The sequence below is a fragment of the Selaginella moellendorffii genome, unplaced genomic scaffold (assembly GCF_000143415.4).
Source record: "Selaginella moellendorffii unplaced genomic scaffold, v1.0 SELMOscaffold_11, whole genome shotgun sequence".
Classification (NCBI taxonomy): Eukaryota; Viridiplantae; Streptophyta; class Lycopodiopsida; order Selaginellales; family Selaginellaceae; genus Selaginella; species Selaginella moellendorffii.
Genome location: NW_003314272.1, coordinates 523951 through 551705, shown reverse-complemented (window position 1 = coordinate 551705; position 27755 = coordinate 523951). Strand labels below are relative to the sequence as shown.

General features: G+C 51.9%; 11 protein-coding genes across 13 annotated transcripts; 5 read left to right on the top strand and 6 right to left on the bottom strand.

The window, feature by feature from the left end:
* The first annotated feature begins 6193 nt into the window (after positions 1–6193).
* LOC9650790 (cyclin-dependent kinase A-2) lies at positions 6194–7195 on the top strand. The gene has a single exon (XM_002968906.2). The coding sequence runs from the start codon at positions 6194–6196 to the stop codon at positions 7193–7195; it is 1002 nt and encodes a 333-aa protein (XP_002968952.2).
* Positions 7196–7290: 95 nt separating this feature from the next.
* On the bottom strand, positions 7291–11355 carry LOC9650789 (pentatricopeptide repeat-containing protein At3g26782, mitochondrial). 2 transcript variants are annotated; one of them, XM_024673685.1, is made up of 5 exons: positions 11310–11355; positions 11149–11246; positions 11047–11094; positions 7549–10984; positions 7291–7514 (listed from the first exon to the last, which is right to left on the bottom strand). In XM_024673685.1, exon 4 carries the CDS (start codon positions 10660–10662, stop codon positions 7561–7563), a length of 3102 nt encoding a protein of 1033 aa, XP_024529453.1. In that variant the 5' UTR covers positions 10663–10984; positions 11047–11094; positions 11149–11246; positions 11310–11355; the 3' UTR covers positions 7291–7514; positions 7549–7560. The 2 variants fall into 2 exon arrangements, with proteins under 2 accessions (XP_024529453.1, XP_024529452.1); XM_024673684.1 differs by having other exon boundaries at positions 7291–10984.
* LOC9651631 (50S ribosomal protein L9, chloroplastic) lies at positions 10864–11829 on the bottom strand. The gene is made up of 5 exons (XM_024673881.1): positions 11773–11829; positions 11482–11546; positions 11310–11355; positions 11149–11246; positions 10864–10984 (listed from the first exon to the last, which is right to left on the bottom strand). Exons 1-5 carry the CDS (start codon positions 11827–11829, stop codon positions 10864–10866), a joined length of 387 nt encoding a protein of 128 aa, XP_024529649.1.
* Positions 11830–12672: 843 nt separating this feature from the next.
* On the top strand, positions 12673–13413 carry LOC9651630 (sm-like protein LSM5). The gene is made up of 4 exons (XM_002968905.2): positions 12673–12768; positions 12838–12961; positions 13074–13146; positions 13228–13413. Exons 1-4 carry the CDS (start codon positions 12735–12737, stop codon positions 13252–13254), a joined length of 258 nt encoding a protein of 85 aa, XP_002968951.1. The 5' UTR covers positions 12673–12734; the 3' UTR covers positions 13255–13413.
* A 30-nt stretch (positions 13414–13443) lies between these two features.
* Positions 13444–14695, top strand: LOC9650788 (auxin-responsive protein SAUR50). Of its 2 annotated transcripts, none has more exons than XM_024673689.1 (3): positions 13444–13520; positions 13580–13781; positions 13911–14695. In XM_024673689.1, the coding sequence occupies exon 3, from the start codon at positions 14066–14068 to the stop codon at positions 14486–14488; it is 423 nt and encodes a 140-aa protein (XP_024529457.1). In that variant the 5' UTR covers positions 13444–13520; positions 13580–13781; positions 13911–14065; the 3' UTR covers positions 14489–14695. The 2 variants fall into 2 exon arrangements, with proteins under 2 accessions (XP_024529457.1, XP_002968950.1); XM_002968904.2 differs by having other exon boundaries at positions 13452–13529.
* Positions 14696–15121: 426 nt separating this feature from the next.
* On the bottom strand, positions 15122–16347 carry LOC9650787. Its single transcript, XM_024673687.1, has one exon. It carries the CDS (start codon positions 15925–15927, stop codon positions 15409–15411), a length of 519 nt encoding a protein of 172 aa, XP_024529455.1. The 5' UTR covers positions 15928–16347; the 3' UTR covers positions 15122–15408.
* A 1189-nt stretch (positions 16348–17536) lies between these two features.
* LOC112345934 lies at positions 17537–18298 on the bottom strand. The gene has a single exon (XM_024673688.1). The coding sequence runs from the start codon at positions 18146–18148 to the stop codon at positions 17672–17674; it is 477 nt and encodes a 158-aa protein (XP_024529456.1). The 5' UTR covers positions 18149–18298; the 3' UTR covers positions 17537–17671.
* An 852-nt stretch (positions 18299–19150) lies between these two features.
* LOC9651629 (auxin-responsive protein SAUR50) lies at positions 19151–20813 on the bottom strand. The gene has a single exon (XM_002968630.2). The coding sequence runs from the start codon at positions 19986–19988 to the stop codon at positions 19518–19520; it is 471 nt and encodes a 156-aa protein (XP_002968676.1). The 5' UTR covers positions 19989–20813; the 3' UTR covers positions 19151–19517.
* Positions 20814–22000: 1187 nt separating this feature from the next.
* On the top strand, positions 22001–24326 carry LOC9651628 (dihydrofolate synthetase). Its single transcript, XM_024674005.1, has 10 exons — positions 22001–22159; positions 22210–22307; positions 22355–22496; positions 22582–22644; positions 22697–22858; positions 22907–23089; positions 23168–23267; positions 23317–23448; positions 23502–23633; positions 23684–24326. The coding sequence occupies exons 1-10, from the start codon at positions 22001–22003 to the stop codon at positions 23932–23934; spliced, it is 1422 nt and encodes a 473-aa protein (XP_024529773.1). The 3' UTR covers positions 23935–24326.
* A 243-nt stretch (positions 24327–24569) lies between these two features.
* On the top strand, positions 24570–25644 carry LOC9650786 (auxin-responsive protein SAUR50). The gene has a single exon (XM_024674006.1). It carries the CDS (start codon positions 24895–24897, stop codon positions 25321–25323), a length of 429 nt encoding a protein of 142 aa, XP_024529774.1. The 5' UTR covers positions 24570–24894; the 3' UTR covers positions 25324–25644.
* Positions 25645–26485: 841 nt separating this feature from the next.
* On the bottom strand, positions 26486–27329 carry LOC9650785 (auxin-responsive protein SAUR72). Its single transcript, XM_024673829.1, has one exon. It carries the CDS (start codon positions 27135–27137, stop codon positions 26736–26738), a length of 402 nt encoding a protein of 133 aa, XP_024529597.1. The 5' UTR covers positions 27138–27329; the 3' UTR covers positions 26486–26735.
* Between the last annotated feature and the right edge of the window lie 426 nt (positions 27330–27755).

Below are 27755 nucleotides of genomic sequence, written 5' to 3'. Positions count from 1 at the left end.
TCAATTTCAGGAGATTCCTGTAATTGCTCCGTGTTTGGTGATGATCATATCAAACGGAATGAAAGGAACGTAAGATCTGGTCAGATATCCCACGATCGAGATTTTGGAGATGATCGTGGCCATGACCCTGATCCTCCATTAGGCTAAACTAACTCCCACGGAAAAATCAACGCATACATATCTAGATACCTTTGATTGATTCTTTCAGTACGAGCTACGAAAAAAAGGTGGCGAGCGAAAGAAAAGAAGGTAAAATCATGAGCGCAAGTGCTGCTGGCCTGGCTTGGACTGGCTTGCAACGCATGGATTGGAGTGCTATCCAGCGGCAAAAGGCATTGCAAAGCTATCTTCTAACAGAGGAAATAGAATATTGGAGGGGTTGGAATAATCTCTGGATTCGATCGATGATCATTCCAGCAATCAATCAAGCTTGGGAGCGCTTGATCCCAACAAATTTGGCTGCTCTTGTTGGCTGGAAGTGGTGCGCTGCGCCGCTGTCTATCTATACCGGCTGTGATGCTCCTCCATGTGCAATGCCAGGCGCGCGAGCGAACAAAGGGCAAATCGCAATCACTTCACTCACACACACTCGCCCTCCCTGACACGGGTTAAAGTTCTTGGGCCCGGGTCCACGAAGAAAGCACGAGAAAAAGCGACCAGGATGCCCAAATTGCGATCAAGCGCGGATTGAGATGATAAATTCGAGCTCGACCCACCATTGGTGATGCCAAATCGTGACGACCCAAGTCGACGTAGAGCGTTTTGGGCGCCACCCACGTCAAGAGAAATTCACTCTGGGGAAAAACTTTTAAGAACAGAGGGAGAAGTCGCGAATTCGAGTACACGGCACAGCCCAGCTCGATTAAAGAGTATTGTAATAGTCGACAAGGGAGGGACAGGACAGGGGAGTGCCAGGAGAGTGTTTTTTCTCCTTTTCTTATGTGGTTCTTCAGTCCATTTCGATGTCTAGCTAGACAAGCCTCGATCGATCTATAAATTGCTCTTGCTCTCCCACTTGCAAGAATTCATGCTTGTGGAGATGCTCACGCACTGGTCGATTCCATCGCTGCTGCTGGTTGCTGCCATTACGCGCCAAGAGAGACTGGAATTCGAGATCGATACACCAATTTGCAGCGCAGTGCTCAGAGAAAACCTCACACTCACTGACCGCGCGATCGCTCGCAAGCACAGTGTTGGCTACTTGACGTCCACAGTGTTCTCGTGAGCACCAGAAAAACAGTTCTCGTTGCCGGCGGTAGGCCGCGCGTCGCCCACGCGCGCGAAAGCGACGCCGGCATCTCTCCCGCTTTTAGAGCTCCCGCCCACTTAAGTTTTAAAATTAGGGCAGCTAAACCAGGAGATGGGCCGTTGGATGGCGAGATAGGTCAAGGACCGTTAATGGGGTAGGGGCGCGATTTAAGAAGCGCGGCATTCTTCCGCCCCTCCAGCAGCGCGCGACGCAAGCGCGAGGGTTTGCGCGAGAAGGTATCTGTGATTCTCGCCAGCATTCGGCGGCAGGGCGATCGAGTGATTGAATCAATGTGGCCTGTGACGGCGCAAGAACTGGATTGCTTCTTCTCCACGGCGAGCGATGAGCAGCACAGCTTCATCGATTACCACCAGATCCTCGCCGACGATGGTGCCGTGAAGAAGGTGTCGTTCGACGTGGCGCTGGACACGGACGATCTGTGCTGCGATTGGGGTGCTAGCAGCAAGAAAGGTGCCAAGGATTGCGGTGGAGGCAAGCAGCAGGAAGAGACCGTCAGAAAGAGCCACAGCATTCGATCGCAGAGGAAGATTAGCCTCTGCGATTGCAAGAGCCTTCTCAAGAAGAAGCTCATCGACAACAGGCACACGAAGTGGATCCAGAGGCAGTGGGAGAAGCACTGCGGCAATCCTGCCAGGATCAAAGACAAGCTCGTTGCGAAGAATTTCCTGGGACGCCACCATCCTTCCACTTGCGGTCGTCAGCACTTCCCAGGAGGAGGAGGAGGAGGAGACAATGCAGTGATGGCTTCTGAGGGAAGAAAAAAGCTTCCACTGGCTTATAGCTTCATCTCTTTCAAGGCTGGGATTTCTACTGTGGATTTCAAGACGAAGCTACTTCCAGCCGAATGCGTCCAGGTGTGGAGGAGGTGGAAGATCAGCAAGAGCTTGCAGTTGCCTTTCAGGCGGAACATCCAAATCTCTGACCATGCCGCGGAAATTCGCGAGCAACCCGTGGATCAATCTTCCAAGTTCTTCCAGGACCATGACGTGCTCACGGATTGCTCTTGCGGGCTCCTCATGGTGGCTGCCGATCACAGCAGCAGCGACTCAAAGTCACAACTCCAGCACGACGATTTTGTTTTTGTCAGCACCGGTGTGGATTCTAAGCTCCAGGAAGACAGCACAGAGTTTGACAACGCTAGTGCTAGCTACGTTGACGTCGGAGTACAAGGTGGTAGCAGTACCACCGATCCGGTGGATCTCTCAAAAGCTCCGTTGGTGCTGGAAGAAAGTGCATGCACCAGTAGCAGTGGAAGTGTTGTTCCTGAGACATCGACGTGGAGCTCCCAGCACAACCAAGACGATCCCACGAACGTATCCAGTTCCAGTACGTCAGATCTCGCTGGGACTCTCCCAAGAAGGAGAAGGAGAACGCGGAGCCCATCCTCCGATCTGACAGCCGAAGTTACAAAGTATCTCCTCTTCAGAGAACTCCTACGTCGGATGTCTTCATTGGATCAAGCAGCGTGCTGCAGCCAGTCGGAGTACTCAGCCTCGGGTGACGAGCAGGATTCGAAAGAAGGAGAAGAACCTCCTCCGGAGTCGTCGGCAGAAGAGCGAGCCGCGGCTAGCAGCATTGCTGAAACTCAGAAGACCATCTGGGAGGAGGTGAAGCACTCGGCGAAGTCTCTCAGTCCATACCGCGCTCTGTTTGAAGATCGAAACAAGGACCTTCTCCAGGAGCTCCTGACGTCTTTGAGCGAGGAGGCACAGCTTATCAGGCAGGCATGGAACTGTAGCTTGGAAGAGACGATCGCATGTCAAGAGCAGGCTGCTTCTACTGCTATTGCTCCGTCGAAGTCCGAGAAGGAGAAGGAGAGAGTTTCCTTGTTCCTCAGCCTTAAAGACGGGAAGATCCAGCTCAAAGACAAGCACAAGGATGAGCTCCAGCACGACTGCCTCTCGAACGTAGTGAAGCAGCACGGGATGACGACTGGTTTCTACATGAAGATCACCCAGGAGGAGCTGCTCAAGAAACTCCCGTCCAAGACGAGGACTTCGGCGAGGGGGAGAAGCGTTAACGCTCGGGGAAGAGCAATCACGTCGCAACGAACGTGAAACCACGCGAGCAGTACGAGCAGTGAGGCGGATTTTTCTTTCCACAATCGAGACAAGTCAGGTATAACTCTCTCATTTAGTTGAAGCGTTTTGTGCATTAACCCGGCTTTGTGAATCACAGGAAGGCCAGAGGAGCAATAGATTCTGCGCAAGCTGGCTAGCATTCTCAGCAGGTGCCTCTCTTCCTTCTTTTCGTAAGAGTAAAAACTAAGTTCCTGCTGCTGCTTACAGTTCATAGCTCTCAAAACTCGGGGGAGAAAAGATGTAAACAACTTTTCGAGGCCACCACTTCGAGGAGCTAGACCAACAAAAAAGAGAACAGTATTCACAAGAACCATATAAACTGGGAAGGTACGAAAGCAGAACCGGAAAACGAGACGACCGAAACAAAAGAGAACCAAAGAAAAAAAAACCACGACGAATCGTTAGACCGAAAGAGCAAAGAGGTACCGGCTGTCGACGTCCGGGAAGTGCATCCGGTGCCACGACTTGCGCGTGATCCAGAAGACGAATCCCGGGCCCCCGCGGGTGTTGGCGAAGAAGATGCACTCGCTCGAGCCGCGGCACCGGTAGCTCCACTGCGTCTCCAGCTCCTTGCAAAACTGCGCGCATGCGCCACCCGGCATGGTGCTGAGCGGCAGCCAGCGCGAGGTGGCGGTCCTGGACATCCGACTTGGGGCGGCGTCCTCGGCCTGGAAGATGGACAGGGAAGACTTCGCAAAGCTAAAGACGACGAGCAGCAGCGTGCCGGAGCGGTCCACCAGGTCCATCACGTCGTGCCACTCGTAAGCGAAGCCGGGGAGGACGACGTCGTGGTAGCCGAAGGGATCCACGGCGGCGGACATGTTGAGGCTGATGAGCCCGACGCCGGGGCCGTGGCGGCCGGGCGGGCGGAGGAGCACGTAGAGGTGGCCTTTGCACACCACCGAGGCGCCCCAGCGCTTGAGATCGCCGTCGAGCTTGATTTTGAAGGAGCTCCACTGGCGGGTGGCGGAGTGGTAGACGTTGGCCACGGCCCAGGCGTGAGCGGTGGCGGAGTCGGCGTGGGGGAAGCCGAGCCGGAGAAGCGCCAGCTTGAATCCTCCTCCTCCTCCTCCACGACTCTCCGAGCTTGGCGAGCTGGGAAGAAGCCGGGCTTGCTGCGAGCTTGGTTGGCCTGGAACAACAAGATGGTGGCTGTCGCGGGCGAGGCCAAGGCGAAACTCGTAGACGACGGGGTCCGGGAAAGCTGGCGGGGCGGGGATGATCCGGACAGAGCTCGGGTGGAGGGGGTCGGCCACCCGGATGGAGGTCGGGGTGTGGCGGCAGGCCCAGGCAAGGAGCTCGCTACCACCAGCACCGCCGCCGGAGGTAGCCGCGAACTCGAGCCAGCAGAGGTCCGGGTGGCTGCGCGGCGCCGCCGGGCAGCACGCGATGTCCAGCAGCGTGAAGCTCCGCCGCAACTGGAGGTTCCATGCCACCAGCTGGAAGCGCCGCCGCTCGTCCTCCTCCTTGTCCGCCTCTTCCGCCACCACCACCACCTCGTTTCGATCGTCTTGAGGCTGCTGCTGGCAATGATCTTCTTTCTCTGCATTAACATGCTCTTCGTCTCCTCCGGGAGTTTTCTTGCGCTGGGCGGACTTGATCGACACCAGCCACTCCCACGTCATGGGCTGCTTGCCGTGCTGCTTGCGGTAGACCCGCTGGAACGCCTCCGAGCAGATGACGCGGTTCCAGCGGCGGCACACCGCGCACGAGCGCGCTACGTCGTCGCGGTCCAGGCGGACGAGGATGCGCTCCAGGGCGCCGCTGGGGATCCCCATTTCCGCCGCCATGGCGCCACCGCTGCTCATCTTCTTCTTACTTGCCTTGTCGCCGCTCCCGCTCCCGCTCCCGCCGCTGCTGCTGCTGCTGAGCTGATGCTGCTCGCTGGATTCCGCCCCTGATGACATGGATGGATTCGCCTCGCGCGCGCGCAGCCGCCGCGCCGATCGCCGATCGCCCGTTCGCTCGCTCTCTCTCACGTCATCGTCAAGAACCCTAAAAAACCCTCCCTCTCCAAACACCCAGCTTTTTTTAATCCACATTATTTTTACCCCAGTCAGATTTTTTTCTCATTGCACGATTTTCACCACCTTTTTTTAGCTTCACACACACCTCTAGAACTCCAATGTTTTTTTTTAAAACTCTGTCACCACCTTTTTTATATTAAAGAAAAAGGTAAGATGGGTAAAAGTATACAAAATGTGTGAGAGAAAAAAATGGTCAAATTCTAAAAACCTTTTGGCAATTTTCTTCTCTTTGCACCTTTTAAGCTGTTTGGCCATTTTTTTCTACGACTTTTTATCACCAAGCTTAAAATCTCTCCCTCTGTGTGTGTGTGTGTGTGTGTGTGTGAGAGAGAGAGAGAGAGAGAGAGATGCTGTGATTTTCCAGGAGTACCACGCATCAACCTTTTGCACCCGGGCGATCTCACGATCAACGTTGGGACTAAGCGTGCGTTTTACATCTCGGCCCTCAATAGCCAAAACCCAGGAAACTCTGGTAAACAAAAAAAGCTTGGCACGTTTTTTTTTTCTATGCTTTCTGATCCTTTCTTTTTTTCTTTTTTTTTGTGTGTGTGTGTGTAGTGGTGGTGCTCTCTTGACGATCCCGGACAGGTCCTCTGCAACCGCGCCCAACGTAGGACTGGACATGATCAAGGAAGCTCAAGGAGAATATGCTGCCCGCAGCCTGTGTGCGTCCAAGACTTAAAGAGTTTTTTTCCTTTCTTTTTACATTTGTAATTAAAATAAACTCCCTTTTCTCCATCTTTTTCTTGAAGCTAGGTGCCTTTTTCTGCAAAACAAATCCTTTAGGTTTTCCTAACCATTCATTTTTTCGAGCGATGGCAGACTATGTGTGGGCGAGTGACGCGAGGTTGCTAGGCGCTGGAGGCGACGGAGAGGTGAGGGTTGGGTTCCACCGAGAGACTGGAGACAAAGTAGCCATGAAGAAGATGTACGAGCACGAGTATCTTTACGATGCCATCATCAACGAGTCGGAGATCCTGGAAGAGGTAGCGCACGACAACGTTGTCAATCTCCTTGGGTTGACCTGCAACAACCAGGGTACGTTCATGGTGATGGAGCTCATGGACGGGAGTTTGAGCGATGTGATCTCGTCGCGCAAGCTTGGGGAGCACCACATCAGGGCCGTGATGCGCCAGATCCTCGAGGGCCTGGCGTGGATTCACGCGCACAGAGTCGTTCACCAAGACGTCAAGACGAGCAACGTTCTCGTCAAAAGGGATGGAGAGAAGAATAAGCTTGTGGTGAAGCTGGCGGACTTCGCTGCCGCGAGGAGGCTGCGGACACGCCCCTGGTCGAACAAGGTCGGCACCCTAACGTTCAACGCTCCGGAGCTTCTCAAGGGTGCCACCAGCTTTGGCACCGCAATCGACGTGTGGGGCGCCGGGTGTATATTCGCGGAGATGCTCCTGGGTAGCAATCCCTTTGACGTGACCGACGAGGAGGACTGGGACTCGCTCGACTATTTTGTGGCTGATTTCGCCAAGAAGCTGGGCATCGATGGCTGTGGCATGGGCTATCAAGACTGGTGCCGAGAGCGAGCACGCGAGAGGATCTTGGAGAAGATGGCGCGGTGGAAAGCCGAGGACGTGAGAAGCAGAATTAAAGACCCCGATGCGGTGGAGCTGCTCAAGAGGATGCTGGCGATTGATCCAGCGAGGAGGATCTCGGCGCAAGACGCCTTGAAGATGCCATATTTCCAAGAGAAGGCCGAGGACACAGCCAGGCGAGTGCTCCCGACAATGACGACTGCGAGTGGAAATTTGAGGCCAGCTTGGATTAAAATCAACAACGCAGCCCCATCAATAGCTACAATGTAAACAATGCTTGTGGAGACTGTGAATGTATACATTCAAAGTTTTTGCAAAACATTTTATCTTTTTCTCTAAGTAGACCATGTAAAGGCTCAATCATGTCCAAGCAATGGTAAATTCATTCAAAGTTTTTGAGAAAAAAAGAGAAAATCCTTTGTAAACGATGAACCACTTGTGTTACTGTTGGTGGTGGTGGTGGTAACGATCGCCACCACGGGAGATTCACAACACGAGCACGACCAGCATTAAGTACTATATCTTCCAAACCATGGCGGCGGGGCGGGCGGCGCCGCTGCTGCTGGGATCCCGCGCCACCGGGGCAGAACTCTCTCTCTCTCTCTCTCTCTCTCTCTCTCTCTCTCTCTCTCTCTCTACCAGTAATCCCCACACGAGCACTTCCCATCGCTGCTAAACCGGTGGAATCGATTGCAATCCCGCACGATGATATCCCGCCCCGCGATCCTGGCGATAAACTTGGTGGCGGTGTGGCAGTCGGAGCACACCCGCAAGTTCTTCACCACCCGGATGGGCTCGCCGCTCCCCCGCGAGCTCACCAGCCCAAACGCGATGGCCATCTTCTCGCTGTGATACAATAGCATCGTCTCCTTCTCCCCCTCGCTCACGTCGTGAAGCACCGCCTTGGTGTCCGGGACGTAGCCCGCCGCGCGCATCAGCCCGTGGAGCCGCGTGAGCTCCTCGCAGATCTCGTCCGTCCTGGGATGGTACTTCCCGCCGGAGCTAAACTCGTGGAGCTTCCCGTCCACCTCGATGAAGCTCAGCCCCGGCAGCTTCTTGAGCCCCCTCTCCTCCATCTTCTTCCTCACGCTCGCCACCTTTTCCCACATCCCGTGAGCCGCGTAGATGTTGGACATGGCGATGTAAGGAGCAGTGCTCGATGGATCCAGCTCGTAGACTCTCTCTGCCGCGGCTTCGCCCAGCTCCAGCTTCCCGTGGATCCGGCACGCCGTCAGGAACGTCATCCACGCCACCGGGTCCGGCTCAAACGGCATGCTCTCCAGCAGCTCCTTTGCGTCGAAGAGCCGCCCGGATCGTCCCAGCAGGTCCACCATCGCCGCGAAGTGGTCCGCCGTTGGAGCCAGGGCGTGGAGCTCCGCCATGTCCGTGAAGTAGCGCCACCCCTGCTCCAGGCTGCCGCCGTGCGTGCACACAAACAGGATGCTCGTGTAAGTCACGTCGTCCGGCTTCACTCCCTCGAGGTCCATCTCCTGGAAGAGGTCCAGCGCCTCCGCGTAGCGGCCATATTGGGAGAAGGCCGCCACCATCGCCGTCCAGGACACCACCGTCTTCTCCTTGGCCGCCGCGAACAGCCGCTCGGCCTCCTCCAGGCTCCCGCAGCGCGCGTACATGTTGATCAGCGTGTTCGTCACCACCACGTTGGATTCCAGCTCGCTCTCGGATATCTGCGCGTGGAGGGCCTTGACTTCCGAGAGGCGGCCCAGGCTCGCGCAGGCCTCCAACACGGCGATGAAAGTCACGGCGTCGGGCTTCAAGCCAGCGGCGCCGGTCATCTCCCTGAAGATCTTCATGGCCGCCACCGCACAGCCGTTTTGGACGTAAGTCGTGATCATGGCGTTCCAGGAGATGGTGTCGCGCGATCCCAGCCTGTCGAATACTTTCCTAGCCTCTTCGACTTTCCCGTGCTTCCCGTAAGTGTTGAGCAGCGTAGTTCCAACCACGGCGTCTTTCTCAAACCCGTTCTTCACAATCTCCGAGTCCACCCAGGAGCACTCCTCGAAGCTCGAGCACGCTCCAAGCAAGCTCATAAAGGTGACATTGTCCGGCTTGAGTTCCTCCCTGACCATTCCCTCGTAGAGACTGCGAGCATCCTTCCCATATCCATTGCTTGCATATGCCCCTATCAGCGTGCTCCAGGCAACCGCGTCCCTGTTCTTCATGGCGTTGAAAACTTTCCTCGCCTCCTCCAGGCTCCCACACTTCGCGTACATGTTTACCAGAGCAGTAGCCACAGCAACCTCCGAATCCAAGCCTCTCTCGAGTATGTGGGAATGAACGAGCCTGCCTTGAGCTAGAGCTTTCACGCTAGAGCACGCGCCGAGAATGCTCACGAACGTTGCTTTGGTCCGCTTGAATCCTTCCATGTCCAGCTTCTGATAAAGTTCAAGTGCCTCATGAAAGTCCCCGTTCAGGACGTAACACCCGATCATCACGTTCCACGAGACCATGTCTCGCTTCTTCATCTTGTCAAACACTTCCCGCGCCTCATGCGAACTTCCACACTTCCCATACATGTTGATAAGTGCCGTGGCCACCACCAAGTCCGTGTCGAAACCATTTGCGACGATCTCAGCATGGATCTTCCTGCCTTCCGGTAGCACTTCTGGAGTAGAGAACCCAGAGATCACGTTGATGTAAGTGGTGGAGTTTGGCTTCACGTCACACTTCATCTCTTTGAAGATACGAAGAGCACCACTCCAGTCCCCGCTTTGAGAGTGAGCTAGAATCACTGCGTTCCACGATGTCTCGTCCCGCGTCTGTAAGCTCTGGAACATCCTCTTCGCGTCACCAACGCTCCCAAACCTTGCGTACATCGTCACTAGTGCATTGGCCAGCGACTGAAACGAATCCAGCCCTGAGTAGAACACCCTGTTGTGAATCTCTCGGCCCTGTGCCAAGGAAGAGCATGCACCCAGAACGCTGACGAACGTAACGTGGTCCGTCCCCAGCCCCTGTAAGTTCATCCTCCAGTACAAAACCAGAGCTTCAGTGCTATGCCCGTTCTGGGCATACGCTGCGATCATTGCATTCCACGACACCACATTTCTCTGCCGCCAATCCATCGACTCGAAAACGCTTCTGGCGTCGACCAAGCTGTCGCACTTGCCATACATGCTGATGAGTGCGTTTCCCACCATCGTGTCTCGCTCAAATCTGCTGCATCGTATCCTCTCGTGAAGAGCTCGGCCTTCTACAACATCTCCGCAGCTCGAGCAAGAGCACAGGACTGTCAAGAACGTAACGTTGTCTGGCTGCCTGTCCATCGCCCAGAACAAGTCCAGTGCTTCCCTGTGAAACCCATTCTGGGCATAGGCTCCTATCAGCAGTGTCCACGAGTAGAGATTCCTGTCCACCATGCCATCGAAGACTGTCCGAGCGTCTTGGAGACTTCCACACTTTCCATAAGCCTGTACCAAGAGATTTCCCAGAAACCTCTCCCTGTCTAGCCCGTTCTCTATGATCTCTACGTGCAGCCGCCTGGCTTGCGAGAGATCTCTTGCTGCCCCGCATTGCCTCAGTAGAGGAGGATATCTCTCCAAGCCAGCTTCCAATCTCGAGCTACTCGAGCTATGGTTGTCTTGCTTCACTGCTGGACGAGAATTCACGTACACACAAGACGGAGCCGGCGAGAACCTGCCAGGAGCTTGAGTTGAGTCACTGAAAGACGATGAAGTAGTAGGAAAGCACGAACAATTCAAACCCGGATGAAGCACCATAGCTGGTTCATCACAACTCGGAATTTCACAGCCCTATAAGTCGGGTCGTAAGGAAAAGCCGACTTTTTCGTCAAGATAAACGAAGAAACAGGCGAGCTGTGTCTCGCAGCTCGAGCCTCCCACTTTTGCCTTGCTGCAGGCTCACAGTCAGAACGCTTGCAAAGTCGCTTCTACTTACATGTAGAAGTTCACAACTTTGCCTCAGCTTCCCACCACGGTGATCTTTACTTGAGTTGTTACTTCGGGATGCAACTTGACCTCGGCTGTGTACGTTCCAATCTCTCGGATTTCGGGGACGGTCATGTTCCTTTTGTCGATTTTCCTGCAAGGAGAAGAAATGAGTGCTATAGAGAATTAGAAGACAATCACAAACGTGCTGCTTACTTCTTCGTCCGGTATTCAATAATGTCGGCCAAATCCTGGGTAGTCACACTGCATGGAGCAAGACAACTTCGATATGAAGTCCAAACAAACCGAGAAACTCACGTTCCGAAAATCAGCCTGGCCATTCCACGCTTACGCTTCACGCTGAGAGGTCCTAGTCTTTGCAGTTCCCGTGCCAGAGCTTCAGCATCCTCTCTCAACTGGAGATAGCACCATCAGATTCATACTCAACACAAAGAGGGAGGCAGAAAACTACAACTTACTTTCCTCTTCTCGTTCTCTTTTCTTTCGGCCTCAAGCTTGAGCTCCCTATACACAAAAGAATTCACCAAAGTAGTCGATACACCGTGAGAAAGAAGCACACGGACTCACTTTAGATACTCCGGTGTTGCCATCTTTGCTTTGCCCTTCGGAAACAAGAAATTCCGGAAATACCCAGCCCGGACGCTCACGAGATCGCCCGTCTTGCCGAGAAACTCGACATCCTCAGACAAAATAATCTGAGAAAGCAAAAAAAAAAAAGATAGAAAAATGTCCACAATCGAGCCACATTTTCGGATGCGAGTCGCATTACCTGCCTAGTCTTTACAGATCTCTTGTTCGCCATCACTCGCAGCCTCCGGGGCTGCGAAATTCCCAGCGAAACGCCATCAAGCCTTGCCTACTCGGCGCCAGACAATGAGATTTTCAGCCGCAAGCACGCCGATCGACCGATTAAAAACTCACCGAGCTGCTCGTCGTGGCGCATCGAAGCCCTTCGAAGACGGGAAGTGCCGCGGCCATGGCCCTTTCTCCCAGAAAGAAGAAAAACGCTATTGCCAAAAACCCCTAGGGGGATAAGGAATATTCTACGTTTTCCCTTAACTAAACTCATAGTTTTAATTAGCTTAACGTGTACATTAGTCCAGAGGAGGAGCCCTAAAAACCTCTTCGGCCTCGCTAGGAAAACCAGCCATCCGGCTCCTGCTGGTAGTAGTAGAGTGGATTGTAGCTACTGTATTGGGATTGGTACCTCCTCTCCGAAAATCCATAAGCGTAAATGCCCAAACCGATCAATGCCGCCAGGAAGAGGAAATCCAGGCGGTGGACGTAGCATCGATGCCGGACCCGGCGCGCGAAATCCTTTGCGCGCTGCCCGCGGCTTGGCCGGCTGCGCTGGTAGAGCGATTGCAAGCTCCATGACTGATCCGAGTGCCCTCGCGGCGCCGAGATGTTTTGCTTCCTGGGCGGATCCGGCGAGGAATAGACCTGGTTGTTCCTGCTCGGCGACGAGCTCCCAAATCCGGGGCTATTGACGCGCCCCCGCGACCCCTGGTTGTTCCTCCTCACGATGATGATCAATGCCACGGTCCCGGACACCGCCAGGAGCGTGAGGATCTTGACCCTGTGTTGCGACGACGAGATCCTGTCTATGTTCTTGCGCAAGTCCATCTCGATCTCGCGCTGGAGCTGCGCGGTAGAGGAGGGATTTGCTGCATTGGTGCTGGAATGGGACAATCGATCGATCGAATGTTTTTCCTCTTCTCGAGTCGACGAGCTTGAGAAAGGACGCGCCCTCTTTGAAGCTTTTCTAAGGTAGCCGTTGGATCCGCCACTTGTCCTCGAGTTTTCCCGCCCGATCTAGGTTATCTCAAACACGGATATTCCTCGGCATCGCGAGGTTTAGGGCTTCCTCTTCTCGTGGCACAATGGCGCACAATCCATCGCAGCTCCTTCCATCGGGTAAGCGCTCGCATTCGCATTCTCTTTAGATTCCAGTGACGCGATCGCTTGACGCATCGCTTGCCGTAGAGCTCATCGATCGATGCATTGGCTCCAAAATCTGGGTAATCATGAAGGGCGACAAGGAGCTCGTTGGAACGCTGCGTGGCTTTGATGTTTACGTCAATATGGTTCTAGAAGACGTGACCGAGTAGTAAGTTTCTCTTCTTTTTTAGTTCTTTTGCCGCCTTTGCTTGGGCAAGATTTGTGGCTTAAAGTTGTTTTTCTTTGGATTGTTTCCATTCATCTAAACAGGCTTCTTGCAGTGAGATCACGCCCGATGGCAAACGAATCACCAAGCTGGACCAAATTCTTCTCAACGGGAACAACATTGCAATCGTAAGCTTTAGTTTGTCTTTCCTCATTATAGAGAGGTTTTCCCTTTTATATTCTTTCTCACATTGGCAAACTCTTGTGCAGCTAGTACCAGGTGGAGCACCTGAATAGACCCGGAGATTCCCACCCCGCTAAAGTCACTGCATGAAACAGACACAAGCCAAGACTTAATAGTTTTCTTTGTCCACTTTTCTTCTTCGTTTTGGTTCTTTCAGCTATAGTTGGACTCAGTGACCGGCCTGTCAATGCAAGAGAATTTCCATTTCGCCACCCGCTCGTCGCAGAGTAATCCCCGTTCGCTTTCGTTCCGGCGCCCGACGGGGGGAAACAAATATCAGAAATATCCGAGCTCATCTGGACAAGTCACAATGAACAACGTATTTACGGTGACCTCCACTCTTTTGGATATTATTCGCGGCTGACTTACTCTCTACAGGGGCAAGGCGGCCCCGCGGTGGAGAGAATGAATCAAAGCTCTGCAAGAGGACAAGTGAGCGTTATCCATCTGCGTTGAGGCAAGAGTCCGGAGCTCTCGGATGACACCGCTGGTGATTCTGCGGAGGTGAAATGCCTCTACACAGTGCTGAAAAGAGCCGGCTTTCTCTGGAGCAGGAGCCATTGACTTTGCGCGAGATAAGGTAGCGTGTATATTTTCTTGGAGCTGCTCGCGTGGTGTAGGCAGCCGGCACCACGCTGGGTGATCCCACCACGCTCGTCTCCGCTATATATATTTTTTATTCTTCTCACTGCCGTTTCGTGCTTATCAGGCCTGTTTGTTCCTCGCGTCTCGGCTCTCTGGGAGAGGAGAGGAGAGGAGAGAAAAGAGTGGATCAAACAAACGGTTCCTCTCCGATCGAGTTGTGTCGGTTATCTCCTTTTCTCCTCCGAAGGTCTGGTTTTTAGCTCGCTTTTTCTCGCTAAGATGAAGGTGCAAAAGGTGTGGAGCAGCTTCAAGAGATACCAGAAGCTAGCCTCCCTGGAGAGGACGCATTCCTTTCCGGGGCGCTGCTTTCCGAGCTCCAGAATTTATGACGACTCCGACTCCGAGGGTTGCCGCTCCAGGGACGTTCAGCAAGGCTACCTGGCTGTCTACGTTGGCCCGGAGCGCCTCCGGTTCCTCCTCAAGACGCAGTACTTGAATCACCGACTCTTCCGTGAGCTGCTAGAGAAGGCGGAGGAGGAGTTTGGACACCATCACAATGGGGGGCTCACTATCCACTGCGAAGTCGAGGTGTTTGAGGATCTCTTGTGGAGAGTTGCAAGCGGCGAAACAGCTGCTCCTCCTGGTCCTCGTCCTCCTCCACCGCCTCACAGCTTGACACTCCTCAGCGTCCAAAGTGGCTAGAGGAAGAAGATCGATGCGAAGCAATCAAATCTCCCGGCAACTTCTCTGGAATTCGGCTCAAACAGAGGCATTTTTGATACCGAGTTTTTGCTGGGAGAAGAATCAAAATCAAGAGAGGTGTTTGTAACACCAGAAGCTGTTGAGTGTGAGTGGATTGCTTGTAAAAATTAAGATGCCATCGCTCCAATACGACGAGGTGTTTCTCTATTGCGTAAAACTATATGTGAGATAACGTCTTTGCACGTATCGTATCAATTCCCTCGTTTTAAAGATATAACAATATGACATTTTTAAGAGTTTGACAAAAAATGGAAGTCGAGTAATCGAAGTATCACAGAAGTTTTCCAAACAATGACATCAGAGGAAAAAGAGAAGTGTGTTTTTATTATTAAGTAATAAAATGTATAGCTTATCATTACAGGATAGCATTTTATTTCCATCTGGATAAATTAATTTACGTACCAAATTGTCTGTGTACGACAGGAGCCGGGCAGGATTCGAGCCGCAAGCCGCTAAAGCCTAGTTTCATACGAAACAAAAAAAAACTCCAGGGGAATCTCCGAGGCCCACAACAATCGCTCAAACTAGCCGAATATACTCGTCCTCGTCTAGAAACCATGAGGTGATCATCTATGGAATCGAAAGTGACAAGCGACCCATGATCTAAGTTTGATTGAATTGAGGTGATCGATTGATCACTGGAAGGGAAAAAAAAAGAAGGAAAGAAAATTCCAGCTTCAAACTCTCCTCCCTTTTACATACACTTTGTGCGAAAGAGAGAGAGAGAGGAGGGCGCGCACGCATTCTTAGTGACAATGGCACCACTTCCTCAGCCTTTTCTTTTTTCTTTCTCACTAGATTCTAGAAAGGAAATAAGAGAAAGAGATCAATCAATGGTGGTTTGCACGAACCTCTCCCTCCTATACCGCGAGGAGCTCTTCGATCTGGGCGAGCTGCTTCAAGCTGGGAGTATCGCCACGCTCAAGAACACCAAGGAGGCTCTCAAACACCACGACTCGGCAAGGGAGCGTGAGGCCGCCCTTGTGATCGAAGCCAAACTCCTCCGCCGATCGCTCCAGCAAGATCTTAAACCAGGGGTGATTCAAATGCCGGGCATCCACCACGAAGCGCTTCCTCTCCTCGCCAACGTAGACGGCGAGGAACCCCTCGGGGACGTCCTTGGGGAGATAGAGCTCCTCGTCGTCGCTATGGTGATCGTAGCCATCGTTGTGGCTGCCCTCCTCCTCGCTGAAGAGCTCCCAGGAGGAGCTGGACGTGCGCTGGAGCCAATCTGAGCCGAGGCTACTGCTCCCGGAGCTGGAGGAATAGTGATCCCTCGACACCCGCGAGGATCTCAAGCGCTGGAGGAGCTTGAGCCTCTTGAGGCCGCGCGCGATGCTGCCGCGAGTGGCACCGCCACTGCAGCCATGGACATGCATTGCCGCGCGCGAGGAGATCTGGCGATGGAGCGCGACCCAGGAGGATCGGATTGGAACCCAAGAGACCCAATGCGTCCTAGATCCAGCCCATTTCCTCACTTTCACTTCGATCGACCACACAGCCAGAAAAGAGAGAAAAAAAGGAGAACACACAGGCACTATCACAGAGCTCGATTGATGATCTTCTCAAACACAAGGAACGCGTTGGCGGTTAGGGAAAGAAGAAAGCCGCCGCGGGTATTTAAACGAGCTCGCGATTAGAATGGAGTTTTGGAGCTGAGACTCTCTCCTCTCACAATGTGGAGTAGTGAGTGATCCAGTCTACAACCCAAAAACAATGCCCAATTTTTTTTCCTTTTTCTTTCTGCCCTACCTAGTGGCACCACACCAAGGGGATGAAGGAACTCTTCCCCAACTACTCAGCAGTTATATAAAAACCTAACAACATAAAACATCACTTACACTTTAAGCACAGAGAAGATCCTCTCTCTCTAGTTTCTAATGCAGCGAATATCCTTTCATCATGTGACTACTTCCACTTGTGACTTTCACTGCCATGGTTTTTTTATTTTTACTTCCAGACACCACATGACTGTTTTCACACAAAGGTAGGTAAACCAAACTGCGCGCTCGACCGTACGCTGCCGCGGTGCGTACGGACGGTCAGTCGGTTGGGCCGTTCGTTAACCGGACCAATGAATGCCATCGGACGATCACGATTGCTTTGCCGGGCCGCGACGGCCCAGAGCCGGCCGTTTGTACGGGGCGACGCAAAGCGTTTCCCCGTGATTCCGTGCTACGGCCGGGTACGGCACCGCATTTACTGATGCAAATCTGGTGCTGCCACGTGTGGCTGTCTCTGGGAAACTGAAACTGCCCAACCCGCCGTACGGTACGCCGGGGGTACCTGCCGTGCGCACGGTTTTGTTGGACAAATAAAAAGGGATTGAATGATTGACCGGGGCTTTGACCGGGGTCAAGGGGTCGGGGGTTCGATCCGCCGCGCGGCCGCGCCGCGAATGGGAGGTTGGGGAATCTTTTTGGGGCAAAACGCAACGTAAAGGAGAGAAGAACAAGACAATGTAGAAATAACTAAAGTTGATGGGAGATATCACAGGGGGACAAGTGAGCCAGACCAGAGGGTTCAGTGTTTCTTGGATGTTTTTACTCTGAATGACCAAATCGGGGATGAAACAAGCCGAGTGCAAATGCCGCTTTGCGGGATCTAAGAAGTTTTGCACGCTAGGTTTGCTTGGCTCTCTGGAAAAACAACGCATGACAAAATAAATGTCAAACTTGATCATGTGCGGGGCACTATGGGTTTCGGTGCGATTTTTCAACGATATATAGGAGCGGTTAACCATAGAAAAAATGCCCCACAAGGGGAAATTGTAGAATACAACGTTGTTTAAGGCGGCTCTCCTCCATCTCACGACGACTGATTGATTGATTGATCGTGATAGAAGCACAAGTTTTGTTTTGTGCTCGCGCAATCAATCACTCTGCAAGGGAAGAATCTAAAAGGTTCCCTGGAAATGTCTTGTTTGAAACGGTGGATTTCGTCCCAGAATCTTCCACAAGCTCGCATTGCTTCGCGCTGGATCGCGACGTGTGGTGGAATCCATGATCCATCTGGTGGTGCGTCAACCACGCTCACAATCTTAGATTATATACCAGTTGATACAAAAGAATGGGGAGAGCTAGTGTCAGCAAATCAAAGGACAAAAGGAAGCGTTGATCCAAATCAGATGGAGTAGAAATCGAGGAGCTCCTCCATCTCCAGGCTCGCCGCCGCCGGATCATTGTTGCCCAGCAGCCAGCAAATGTGATCGAAGAGCACAGCCTCGCAGGGGATGAGCAGCGCGCCCTGGCGATCCAAGCCATACTCGTCCGCGGCCTTGTCCAGAAGAACCCTAAACAGGGGATCGCGCAGCAAGCACGTCCCGACCACGAAGCGCTGCCGGTCGCGGCCCACGTATACAGCAAAGCAGCCCTGCGGGACATCCGCGAGATACTTCTCTTGGATCTCCGCGTCGCCGTCGCCGTCGTCTCGATCGGAGAAGCCATCGGATTCGTCGCACCTGGAGCTGTTTGATCGGGAGGAGTCTGATCTGGAGGGGCTGAAGAAGGAGGCGATGCGAATCGAGGAGGGGGAGAGAGCGCGGGCTTTGCTGGCGGCGCAGAGTAGCAATCTTCTCAACTTGGTGGAAAGGATCGTCATTGCTAGTGACTGACTGATCTTCTATGATCTCTATACAAGAAATGCGTGTGTCCTAGGGATGGATACCAAGGACCCGATATACTGCTCGACTGGAGTGAAAATCAGTGACCGCGATGTGAAGCACACCTGGATGGATTCTTTTTTTCTCGCTTTTTGATGACACCATATAAACAAAAAAGTTGCCCGGGCCAAAGCAGAATCATAGATCAAAATGGAGGTGATCTCAGCACGGAATTGGAATGATGATCTCACGCCACATTGCTCGAAGCCGGCACAACCGAAAGAACCAAAGACAAATAGCCAGAAAAAGGCAAAGTAAAGGAGAAATTTAATAACAAGGAGTGTGGCCAGCTAATATATGTGGGGTTGGCCATGCAATGTCTACAAAGTGTTTCCATCTAGGCCAACTTTTTCCGTCGTACCTTTTGTTGGCTTGTGCAGCGGTTTGGGGTTCGGTTACTGTTGGCGGCGACAGGTTTGATCCGTATGCAGTAATTTTTCGTGGCTGCAATTTCATCGCTTCTGTTTCTGTGGCATAGATCGAGCGAGCTCGAGGTGGAGTGGAGCGCATTATATCTGTGGAGACGTAGCCACCAGAGAGAAAAGAAGAAGTCCAGAGTACCTTACTCCGTCCGTCACGTCCTGGGAGAATAAGGCGACATGGGGCTGGAGGAAGAACAGCGGGTCATATTTCGCTATATGGATTTTCGATCTATTCCATTCTATATCCCAAGTACGAGTACACACAGAAAGTGGGAATTGAAGCCAGGCCTGGGACGAGAATTGATGGGAGATGCTGGTTGATAAGGCAGCAGCTGCTGTTGCATGCAGCAGCAGAAGGCAGAAACTGAAATCAGAAGGTGAACCACAAGATGAACTTGTGGAGGGCGGATTTTTTGGGTGGTCAGTGAGCCCAACTGCCCGGACCCCAGCTTTGAGGCACTGAAATCTTGGGCACTTCAAACTCTACTAAAATCTACCACTTCAAAACAACAGTGAACATGTTCAAATGTCATTTTAGCTCTTCAACATGGACCTCAGTAAATCTTTGACTGAAATGACAAGGAAATGTATTGTAATACTAGTAGTATTCTTATGTGTGTGTGAGCTAGAAAACAATTGATACGATCGATCACAGTCGCGCCGCTGTCACGAATTGCAATGCGCAATTTCGGTGGAGCAGCACCAGATCTAGAGCCCAAAATGTGCTCTCGAACAAGCTGTAGACTCTTCAAATGAAGCCCGTGCTCGTGCTCCTCTTTCAGTCTCTTCTTCCTTGCCGAGCCGAGCTGGGGCACTCTTTGCTCTGGATCTGGATGGATCGATCGTGATGAATCCCAGTAGTGCTCTCTTGGATGAAGATGCTCGCTCATGACGCGTAGAAAGCCAGGAGCTCGTTCACCTCAAGCATGGCGGCAGCGGGATCGTTGTTGTTGAGCAGCCATAGAAAGTGCTCAAACAGGACGGGATCACACGGAATCGCGAGAGCACCCGAGTTCTCGTACCCGTACTCCTCGGCCGCGCGCTGTAGCAGGACCCCAAACACCGGATTCGAGAGGAGATGCGTGCCAACCACGAACCTCCTCCTCTTCTTCTCGCAGCTCCCGACAATGACCGCCATGCATCCCTTTGGAACGTCGGCGGGGATGGCGCAGGAGCACGAATCGGGGGCCTGGTCCACGTCGAGATCGCTGTCGTAGCAGCAGTCCCAGGCCGCGGAAGCGGAGGAGCCGAGCGAGGAGCAGCTGCTGTTGCTGGAGGAGCGATCCAGGCTGCGCCCAGATCTCTTCTTGATCGAGGCGGACTTGAGCAGACTTCCAATCCTTGCCAGAAAAGCCATGGATGTAGCTAGAGATGGATGGAGAGTTCTTCTTGCTCTTGGGCTTTGCTAGTGTGATTGATATATCGTCGCTCTCGATTGAGAGAGGAAGATAGAGAGATAGATAGATCTATAGAACACAATGCTGCTTGCTTCTCCTTGCCTTGCTTGCTTGCTTTGCTTGGATTTGGGGATTCCGGGGGAGGGCTGGGGATTTTATATACGATGGATCCAAATTGGAGTGGCAGTGTCAGGGAAAAAAATTAAAGACCAGCAGTTGCGAGCAGTGGAATCGGACAAGCCGGGCCTCACATGGGCGCCCACATGCTTCCGGGCGCCAGGCCGTGGTCGTTTCGTACCGGTCAGACCTCCGCCCTAGTTTTCTAATCGAACTCACCTGTTCGATCCATCGCTCTCCCCCAAAAATCCAACGAAAGGCCTCTCCATGCTTTTTTTTTTGCGCGCTCTACTTTTTTATAATCCTTGCAAGAGGTTGAGGGAGATTCTTTTGATGGATGGATTGATGCGATGGATCCATCACACCACCCAACTGGGCGGCGTGATCGCTGTGTGTTCTTCCTCCAGCTCGGACGGACTGGCGCAGTACACTACACTCTGGCCCAGCTCAAATGGATGGATGGATTGAAAGAGCTTTGTCTCGCCGCATTTGGAGTGGCCCAATCTTTGGCCCTGCCACTGCCGGGCATTGAATCGGGCTTGCTGGATACCAGTCAAGCCAACATTTGCTTGATAGAATATGGTTTCTCTACTTGAGAAGTCGATTTTAATGAGCAAGGTGCCAAAGAAACTAGAGTTTTCTACTCGGGAACTCGTTTCCTAGGCCATTGTTTAGTGTTTCGGCACTGTTTCTACGGTATATGGTGGTGTCATCACCAACGTGACGACTTATGGGCAATCTCGGTTCTTGCGATTGCCAGGCCTGGGCAAATTTACATGTTGGTTTGTGCTGTGCTTTGTCTTCCACGGACAAAGTCCTCGAACAGCACACACACAAGTCTATACAGTATAGTGTCCACTACGCAAACTTGAGACCGCCACCAACACACACACACACATGACACTTGATCTTTAGCAAGTGAGCTGTGAGATCACTGACGAGCAAACATGGCAGTGATGGATGCGAGAGAAAAGAGAGATAAAGAAAGAGAACGGAATCCAAAGCTTCGGGGTGCGTTCCATTCCTCGCCGTTGCGAAACAGCAAAGTTTCACCAGAATTCGATCCAATTCCCAAGCAGCAGTGATGATCAGTTTGTCACGATCGATTGGGATGAATCGAGGAAGGTAACTTTGTTTGTGACGGTTTAATCGGTTTTCTCCCGCTCCAACCTTTTCTTCCTTTTCTGGAAAATTTTCCAGTTGTTCGTTGTGTGTGAGTTGTAAGTTTGTGTCGTTTCATCCTGGTCCACTAGACAACCAGCGCTTCGATTGCCATGTGAAGATCATAAAAACCTCTCCTTGTCTCTCTCCCACCAAGTGGTCACTGCGAAGCCCTCTAGCCGATTGATTGATGATCGTTGTATTCAATCAATCAATCCCTTTTCTCTGCGCACATTTGTCTTCTGAGGCCTGCTCTGGATCGCAATGAATCCTTTGATCGTTGTAGCTCGCTCGCAGCAGCCGAATTGATTGATCCCGTCAGTGGCAGCGGCACGCGATTGGATCGTCCAGTCCAGCGCTTGTCGTTTTGGTCCTCATTGAAAATTTTCAACCGATATCACGAGCACCGCAGTTGCCCAGCGCCAGCGACAGCGATGAATGAATCAATCAAAAGCTTTCGCATTAAATCGACGGAACCGTACTATGCGAGTACCCAATCATCGCCCAAATGATCCAGGCCGGCCTCCAGAGCCTGCCTCCCAACACCCCTGTTCGCCGCATTCAAACCCGAGAGCTCAAATTCCATTGGCCCACGTAAGCTCTCGTTTAATGCGGAGTCAGCGTCCTTGTCAGCCCTACCTTTTTAAAAACTATCCCGTTGGAATATCTTTTAGGGTTTTAGAGCGCTCCAGCGATGGCGGAGGGCGGGGCGCTGCGATTCCTCCAGCAGCTGAGCGATCTCGAGCGGCTGGGCGTGCCGAAGGACGCAGGCACAGACACGAGCAAGGGGTTTGATCTTGGGAGAATGCGCCGCCTGGTTTCTAGCCTCGGGAATCCTCTCTCGAAATTTCCAGTAAGTGCGATGGATTGGCGTCTCTCGATCCAATACGGGGCATGTTTCAGGTAGTGCACGTCGCTGGTACCAAAGGAAAGGGATCGACTGTTGCGTTTCTCAGCAGCATTTTGCGTGCTGCTGGGTTCTCCGTGGGAACTTATACGAGGTAAGTTTTTCGATGTAAAACGATCAAGCTCATGCGGTTTTTCGCAGCCCGCATTTGAGGAGCATTCACGAGAGAATCTGCGTGGGAAAACCAATCTCGACAAATGGATTGGATGATTTGTTTTGGGGTGTTCGTGAATCATTGCTGAAAGTAATTGAAGCTGAAAACCATACGCTTACTCATTTCGAGGTGAGATGCGTGCTAAGGTGAGGCATGGCTTTTTCTCTCTTTTTTTCTCAAGTGATTCACTGTTGGTTCCATCGTCCATTTGCAGGTTTTTACAGCCTTGGCATTCAAGTACTTTGCACAAGAGAGTGTAGACATTGCCGTTGTTGAGGTTAGTCACAGTTTCTTTTTTTTTCTTAATCTGTTCTTTCTTAAGTTCTTAGGCAGGTCTTGGTGGCGCAAGGGACGCTACGAATGTGATTGATTCGGAAGGCCTTGCAGCGTCCGTCATTGTTTCAATTGGCGAAGAACATCTGGAAGCGTTGGGCGGAAGTCTAGAAAGCGTCGTTTTAGCGAAAGCAGGGATTATCAAGGAAAGACGTCCGGTATGTTTTTTTTGTCACGTATCTTAAACGCTAAGATTTTGCTATCAGGTTGTTCTTAGTCGTCAGGTGAGCCCTGTTGCTGAGAGTATCATAAGGACACAGGCATCGGCAAAGAATGCTCCCGTCTTTAGTGCCTTTGGGAAGAACGTACATGGAATTATCAAAAGCATTCGAACGGATGAAAGTGATTGCTTTCAAGTTTGCGATATGCGTATACGATGTGCAGGCGAGGTAATCTTCTTTTCATGCGTTCTTTCTTCTTTGTTTTTGTTCGAGTGTCCTCAGCAGCTTTAACTCTGGCATCTGCAGAATTTATTCTTAGACAATTGTAGAATGCGTATGTTTGGTTCTCATCAAGTGGACAACGCGTTAACAGCAGTCTGTGCTGCACTGTCCCTTCGAGTGGAAGGTGGTATTTATTCACGACATTTTCATTTTCTTACTTGTTGAATATGTAGGCTGGCGTATCCCAGACGCGGCGTTTCAAACGGGCCTGGAGCAAACAAATATATTGGGGAGGTTCCAGATTCTCACCCATGAACAAGTAAAGAGCCTCGGGTTTACTTCAGCGAGGGTCATATTAGATGGAGGTAAGAAAGACTCCTCGCAAATCCGAACTTGAGATGGTATTTCTTCCATGCAGCACATACTCCCGGATCAGCAGCAGCACTCGGAACCACCTTGAAAACTGCATTTCCCTCGCGACCTCTCATACTGGTGACCGCAATGGCTTTGGACAAAGATCACTTGAAATTCGCGTCTGCGTTCTCCGATGGTCAGCCAAGTTTCTAGTTATTCTCTTCTTTATCTAAGACTTTTGTCCAGATGCAAGACCAACCCTGGTAGTCGTCACTACTGCGGACGTGGCTGGAAGCAGTGTGAGGTCTGCCACTACAGAAGCTCTTGCCGGAGCATGGAGTAAAGTCAAGCCTGAGATCGCCGTGGAAATCTCCAAGTCAGTCGTAGATGCTCTAGCGACTGCCAGGAAAGCTGCGGATTTGGATCCTGGAAGCGTTGTCTGCGTCACTGGCTCACTGCATCTGGTTTCGGCCGTGCTCAACTTGGTCAGTGCGTGACATTCGCTCCTCGGGAAGGTTGGAGCTGTGAAAGGATAAGTATGTCATCCGGATTAGATATCAGAGTTCTCTCCAAAGTCTTCGATTCGATATAACATAAGTCTTTGTTTGAGGTCCCAATAACAAAATATTCTCGCAGATCAAAAAGGCCCCGCAAAAGCGTGACATTTGGGTGTGCCAAGATCAAAAAGGCCCCGCAGGTGTGCCAAGAACGACCGCGCTGGTAAAACTTCCCTGTGAATGTGAGAGGAGTTGACAAAAGCTCATGTGATGATCATAAACTTTGCATAGCTGGAAATTTGGCTTCCTTTCCTTCTTCCCGAGAAGCTGTTTTCCACCGCGGGGCATTCCTATAAACAATTCTTTCACGTCATGTGGAACTTCTCACCGTACGCTGCGTCTCTTTCCACATTGTCTCTTTGGGTGGGAAGAACCTGAAAGACACACCGGCGCGAACCGGAATTGCGCAATCGGCCGAGATGGGTCGCTTTGCGCGGGTCAAATGCGCCTGCCCACCAAGAAATCCCGATCGCCCACTAGCAAAATTGAAAGCTCCCACTGTGCTCTGTTCCGCCGCTGGCATACATAAGCTCCAGGCCCCGGACAGGAGCACTCAAGCATTCGAGGCAGCGCCAGTCCTTGTGCTTTGGAGCTGCGCCCCAACCACTGTTACAATTCGCTGGTCGCGCTGTGATTGATTGATTGGCATTTCGGTGTGTTCTTGAGTGATCCATCGCGCGGGATAGATAGACGGAGAGGAAATTATAAGATAATCTCTTCTTTCTTTCTTTATCTGGATTGGGTTAACTGTGGTAACAGTCGCGGGAGTATATAGGGCCGCCTCCTCGCTGCCCCAAAACACCATCCATCTTTTCCATCGCCTCCAGAGCTCACTTTAAGCCAAGAGCTTCTCATCTATAAGTCGCTCTCTCCAAATTCTCTGCAATTCAATCGTGAAGAATGGCGGTTCTTGCGAAGATTGGCAGCTTCTTTCGATCGGCCTCCAAGAAGGGACTCAGTCTCGAGAGATCTAGCTCGTCTAGCAGCAGCGCGAGCAGCATGAGCAGCCATGGGTCATGCTGCTACGACAGCGACGAAGATGCCGATTTCTCCATCCCGGCCGATGTTCCAAAGGGGTGTATGGCGGTGATTGTCGGGAGCTCCGAGAAGAAGAGGAGGAGATTCGTGGTTGGCACGCACCTCCTCACGAATCCAGTGTTTGGAGTTCTTCTCCAGAGGGCGGCGGAGGAGTATGGATACAGGAACTCCGGAGCTCTCGAGATCCCATGCGATCCAGTCCTGTTTGAGCACTTTCTATGGCTTCTCAGCAACGACGATCCCGCCGCTGCGATGCTCGAGGTGAACGATCTCATGGCCTTCTACTCGTGAAGGGATCCACGGAAGAGGTGGTTTATACAAGTGGTATCCAAGATCGATTGATCTAGCTCGAGGTTCCTCAAATTTTCATCTTTTCTCTTGGGGTCTCCAAGGATGATCGATCCTCCACTGGGGCGATTGAGCTGGTCGAAGAAATTGCGGCGCCCCAAGTGCTGGAAGAGGGGAAAACGAAAAGCCACCAATCATGCGTGGCTGGATCTCGATCGACCAATTTCCTCTCTAGTTTTGATCACAAACAAGAGCCTGGATCTAAAGCAAATGTATATAAAATCTCTACTATACACACAATCAATCAAAGGCATTTAAAGCATACTGGTGGAATCTCTTTGGCTGTGTGGAAGTTAGCAAGCTTTTTCCTCCATGGCAGTAGCGAATTTGGGTGGAAGTTTGCGGTTCTAGCAAGCTTTTTTCCTCCATGGCAGTAGAGAATTTAATGCGCAAACGAACGATCCACCATCCATGAGCAATGGCACCACCAGAAAAAGAAGGAACTTCCAAACCAGGCTTATAAATTACGAGCAAACGACATGGATTCGTACGCTTCCCATGTGGAAACTTTGCTTTCCAGCGTCAACCTTTGGCACCAACCTAACTGCCATGCTCTGGAGCTTGCAGAAAACCATAGAAAACTGAAAACTATGTCGAGAACAGTGATGTTCTTCCATTACAAAATTTGGGGATTTTTCTATCTTGCGGCGGAGGGAAAAGATCCAATCCAACTTGCGTTGGCTGCCAACTTCATTGAATTGTTTAGATCCCGGTTTTGGGATTTCAATGTGTTCTTCGCAGTTGGCAGCGTGTGATCTAGTTATAGCGGCGTGTTGAATTTTTGGATCCATTCTCTCGGGGAATAACGATAGTTTCTAGTTCTTTGGATCGTTGTTTATTTTTTTGGATCGAAACGTGGAGCTAGCTACTAGCCAAGCTAGATTGCGCGTGAAGTTGGCATGAGAAGCTGACACTACGATAGAAAATTCTTGAGAGAAAATGGGATGGATCTCTGGCAAGATCGTGATCATGTGCACAACGGAATAGAAAAGAGCTGATCCAACACCAATCTCAGCTCCAAACAAAAGATCTTCGATTTTCTTAAAGTTGCAAGCGATCGATCATGAGAGGGTGATTGATCATTATGATTCTTCCCAAATTTTTGTGAACATGAAAGTATAGTGATTGTTATTTGCAATTGAATCAAACACTAGTGTGACAAACCGATTTCTTATCTTGTTCTTGAAACACAAGCCCGGAAAATAGGCGATTTTTGGAGATGATAGATACCGATCAAGTGACAAAGAGGGCGACCATGGAAGCACGCCTCACAAGAGCTCTTGAATTCCTTCGAAAGCATTCTATCCTCGCCTCGCGACCGCCAAAACGATGAGAACGAATTCCTTGATGATCTATCACGAGCTGTAGAAATTGAGAAGCTCGTCCACCTCGATCCTGGCAGCGGCGGGATCGTTCCTTCCCAGCAACCAGATGAAGTGCTCAAAGAGCACGGCCTCGCAAGGAATGGTGAGAGCCCCCGGCGATTCGAATCCATACTCCTCGGCCGCGCGATCCAGCAGCGCCCGGAACAATCGATTGCTGAGGAGCTGAGTGGATACAACGAAGCGCTGCCTGTCGCCGCCGCTGGCGCTCGAGCCCACGTAGACAGCCAAGCATCCCTTTGGAACGTCCCGCGGCGGCTGATCCAGGTCGCCATCGTCGTCCAGATCGAGATCGTGGTGATGGGCGGTGAAATCCAGGTTGTGGGGCTTGATCTTGGAGACGAGACGCTGCATCTTGGCTCCCAAAATCGGCATTTCTCTCTTCGCTCTCTTGCCAAGATCCCGCGAAATTTAAAATCTTGGAAGAACCCTAAATCCCCTGCTATCGATGGAATGGGGATGAAATTGGATCGATTGATCGACTCTACGGATGGAATGCGAGGAGATTGTGGCCGTAGCAAATGATGGAGTGGAATTGGCAGTGCCCAGCTGGGTTTTTATAGTGAAGGGAAAGGGAATGCCCGGCCAGAGAGGAAGAGCGCCGGGCCACCACCATCACGTGGGAGTCACTCTCCGCCTCCACACTAGTAAAAGCGATCGCTGGCGGCAGCGACCACACACCCAAAATCGCGACCCCGTGATGGCCGAGATCTCGCAATTCCCCTCTCCAGTCGATTGATAATATATCCCTCCAAGTGTGGCGTGAGAAAGAATGGCGATGGACTTCCCATGGTTTTCACGGGTCGCCAGTTCATGAATCCTCGCGAGAGCGCTTTGTTTAATGGAGACCATGGATCGAGTGACTAACAAGAAGTCGCCATCGAATTTGCGGCTCTCCATCCCCGAGGCTGTGATTGCGAGTGAAACGATGGAATTGGTCCTTTGGATCGTTGCTTTTCCCGGGCCGGCCAGGCAGCTCCACATATGGGAGAC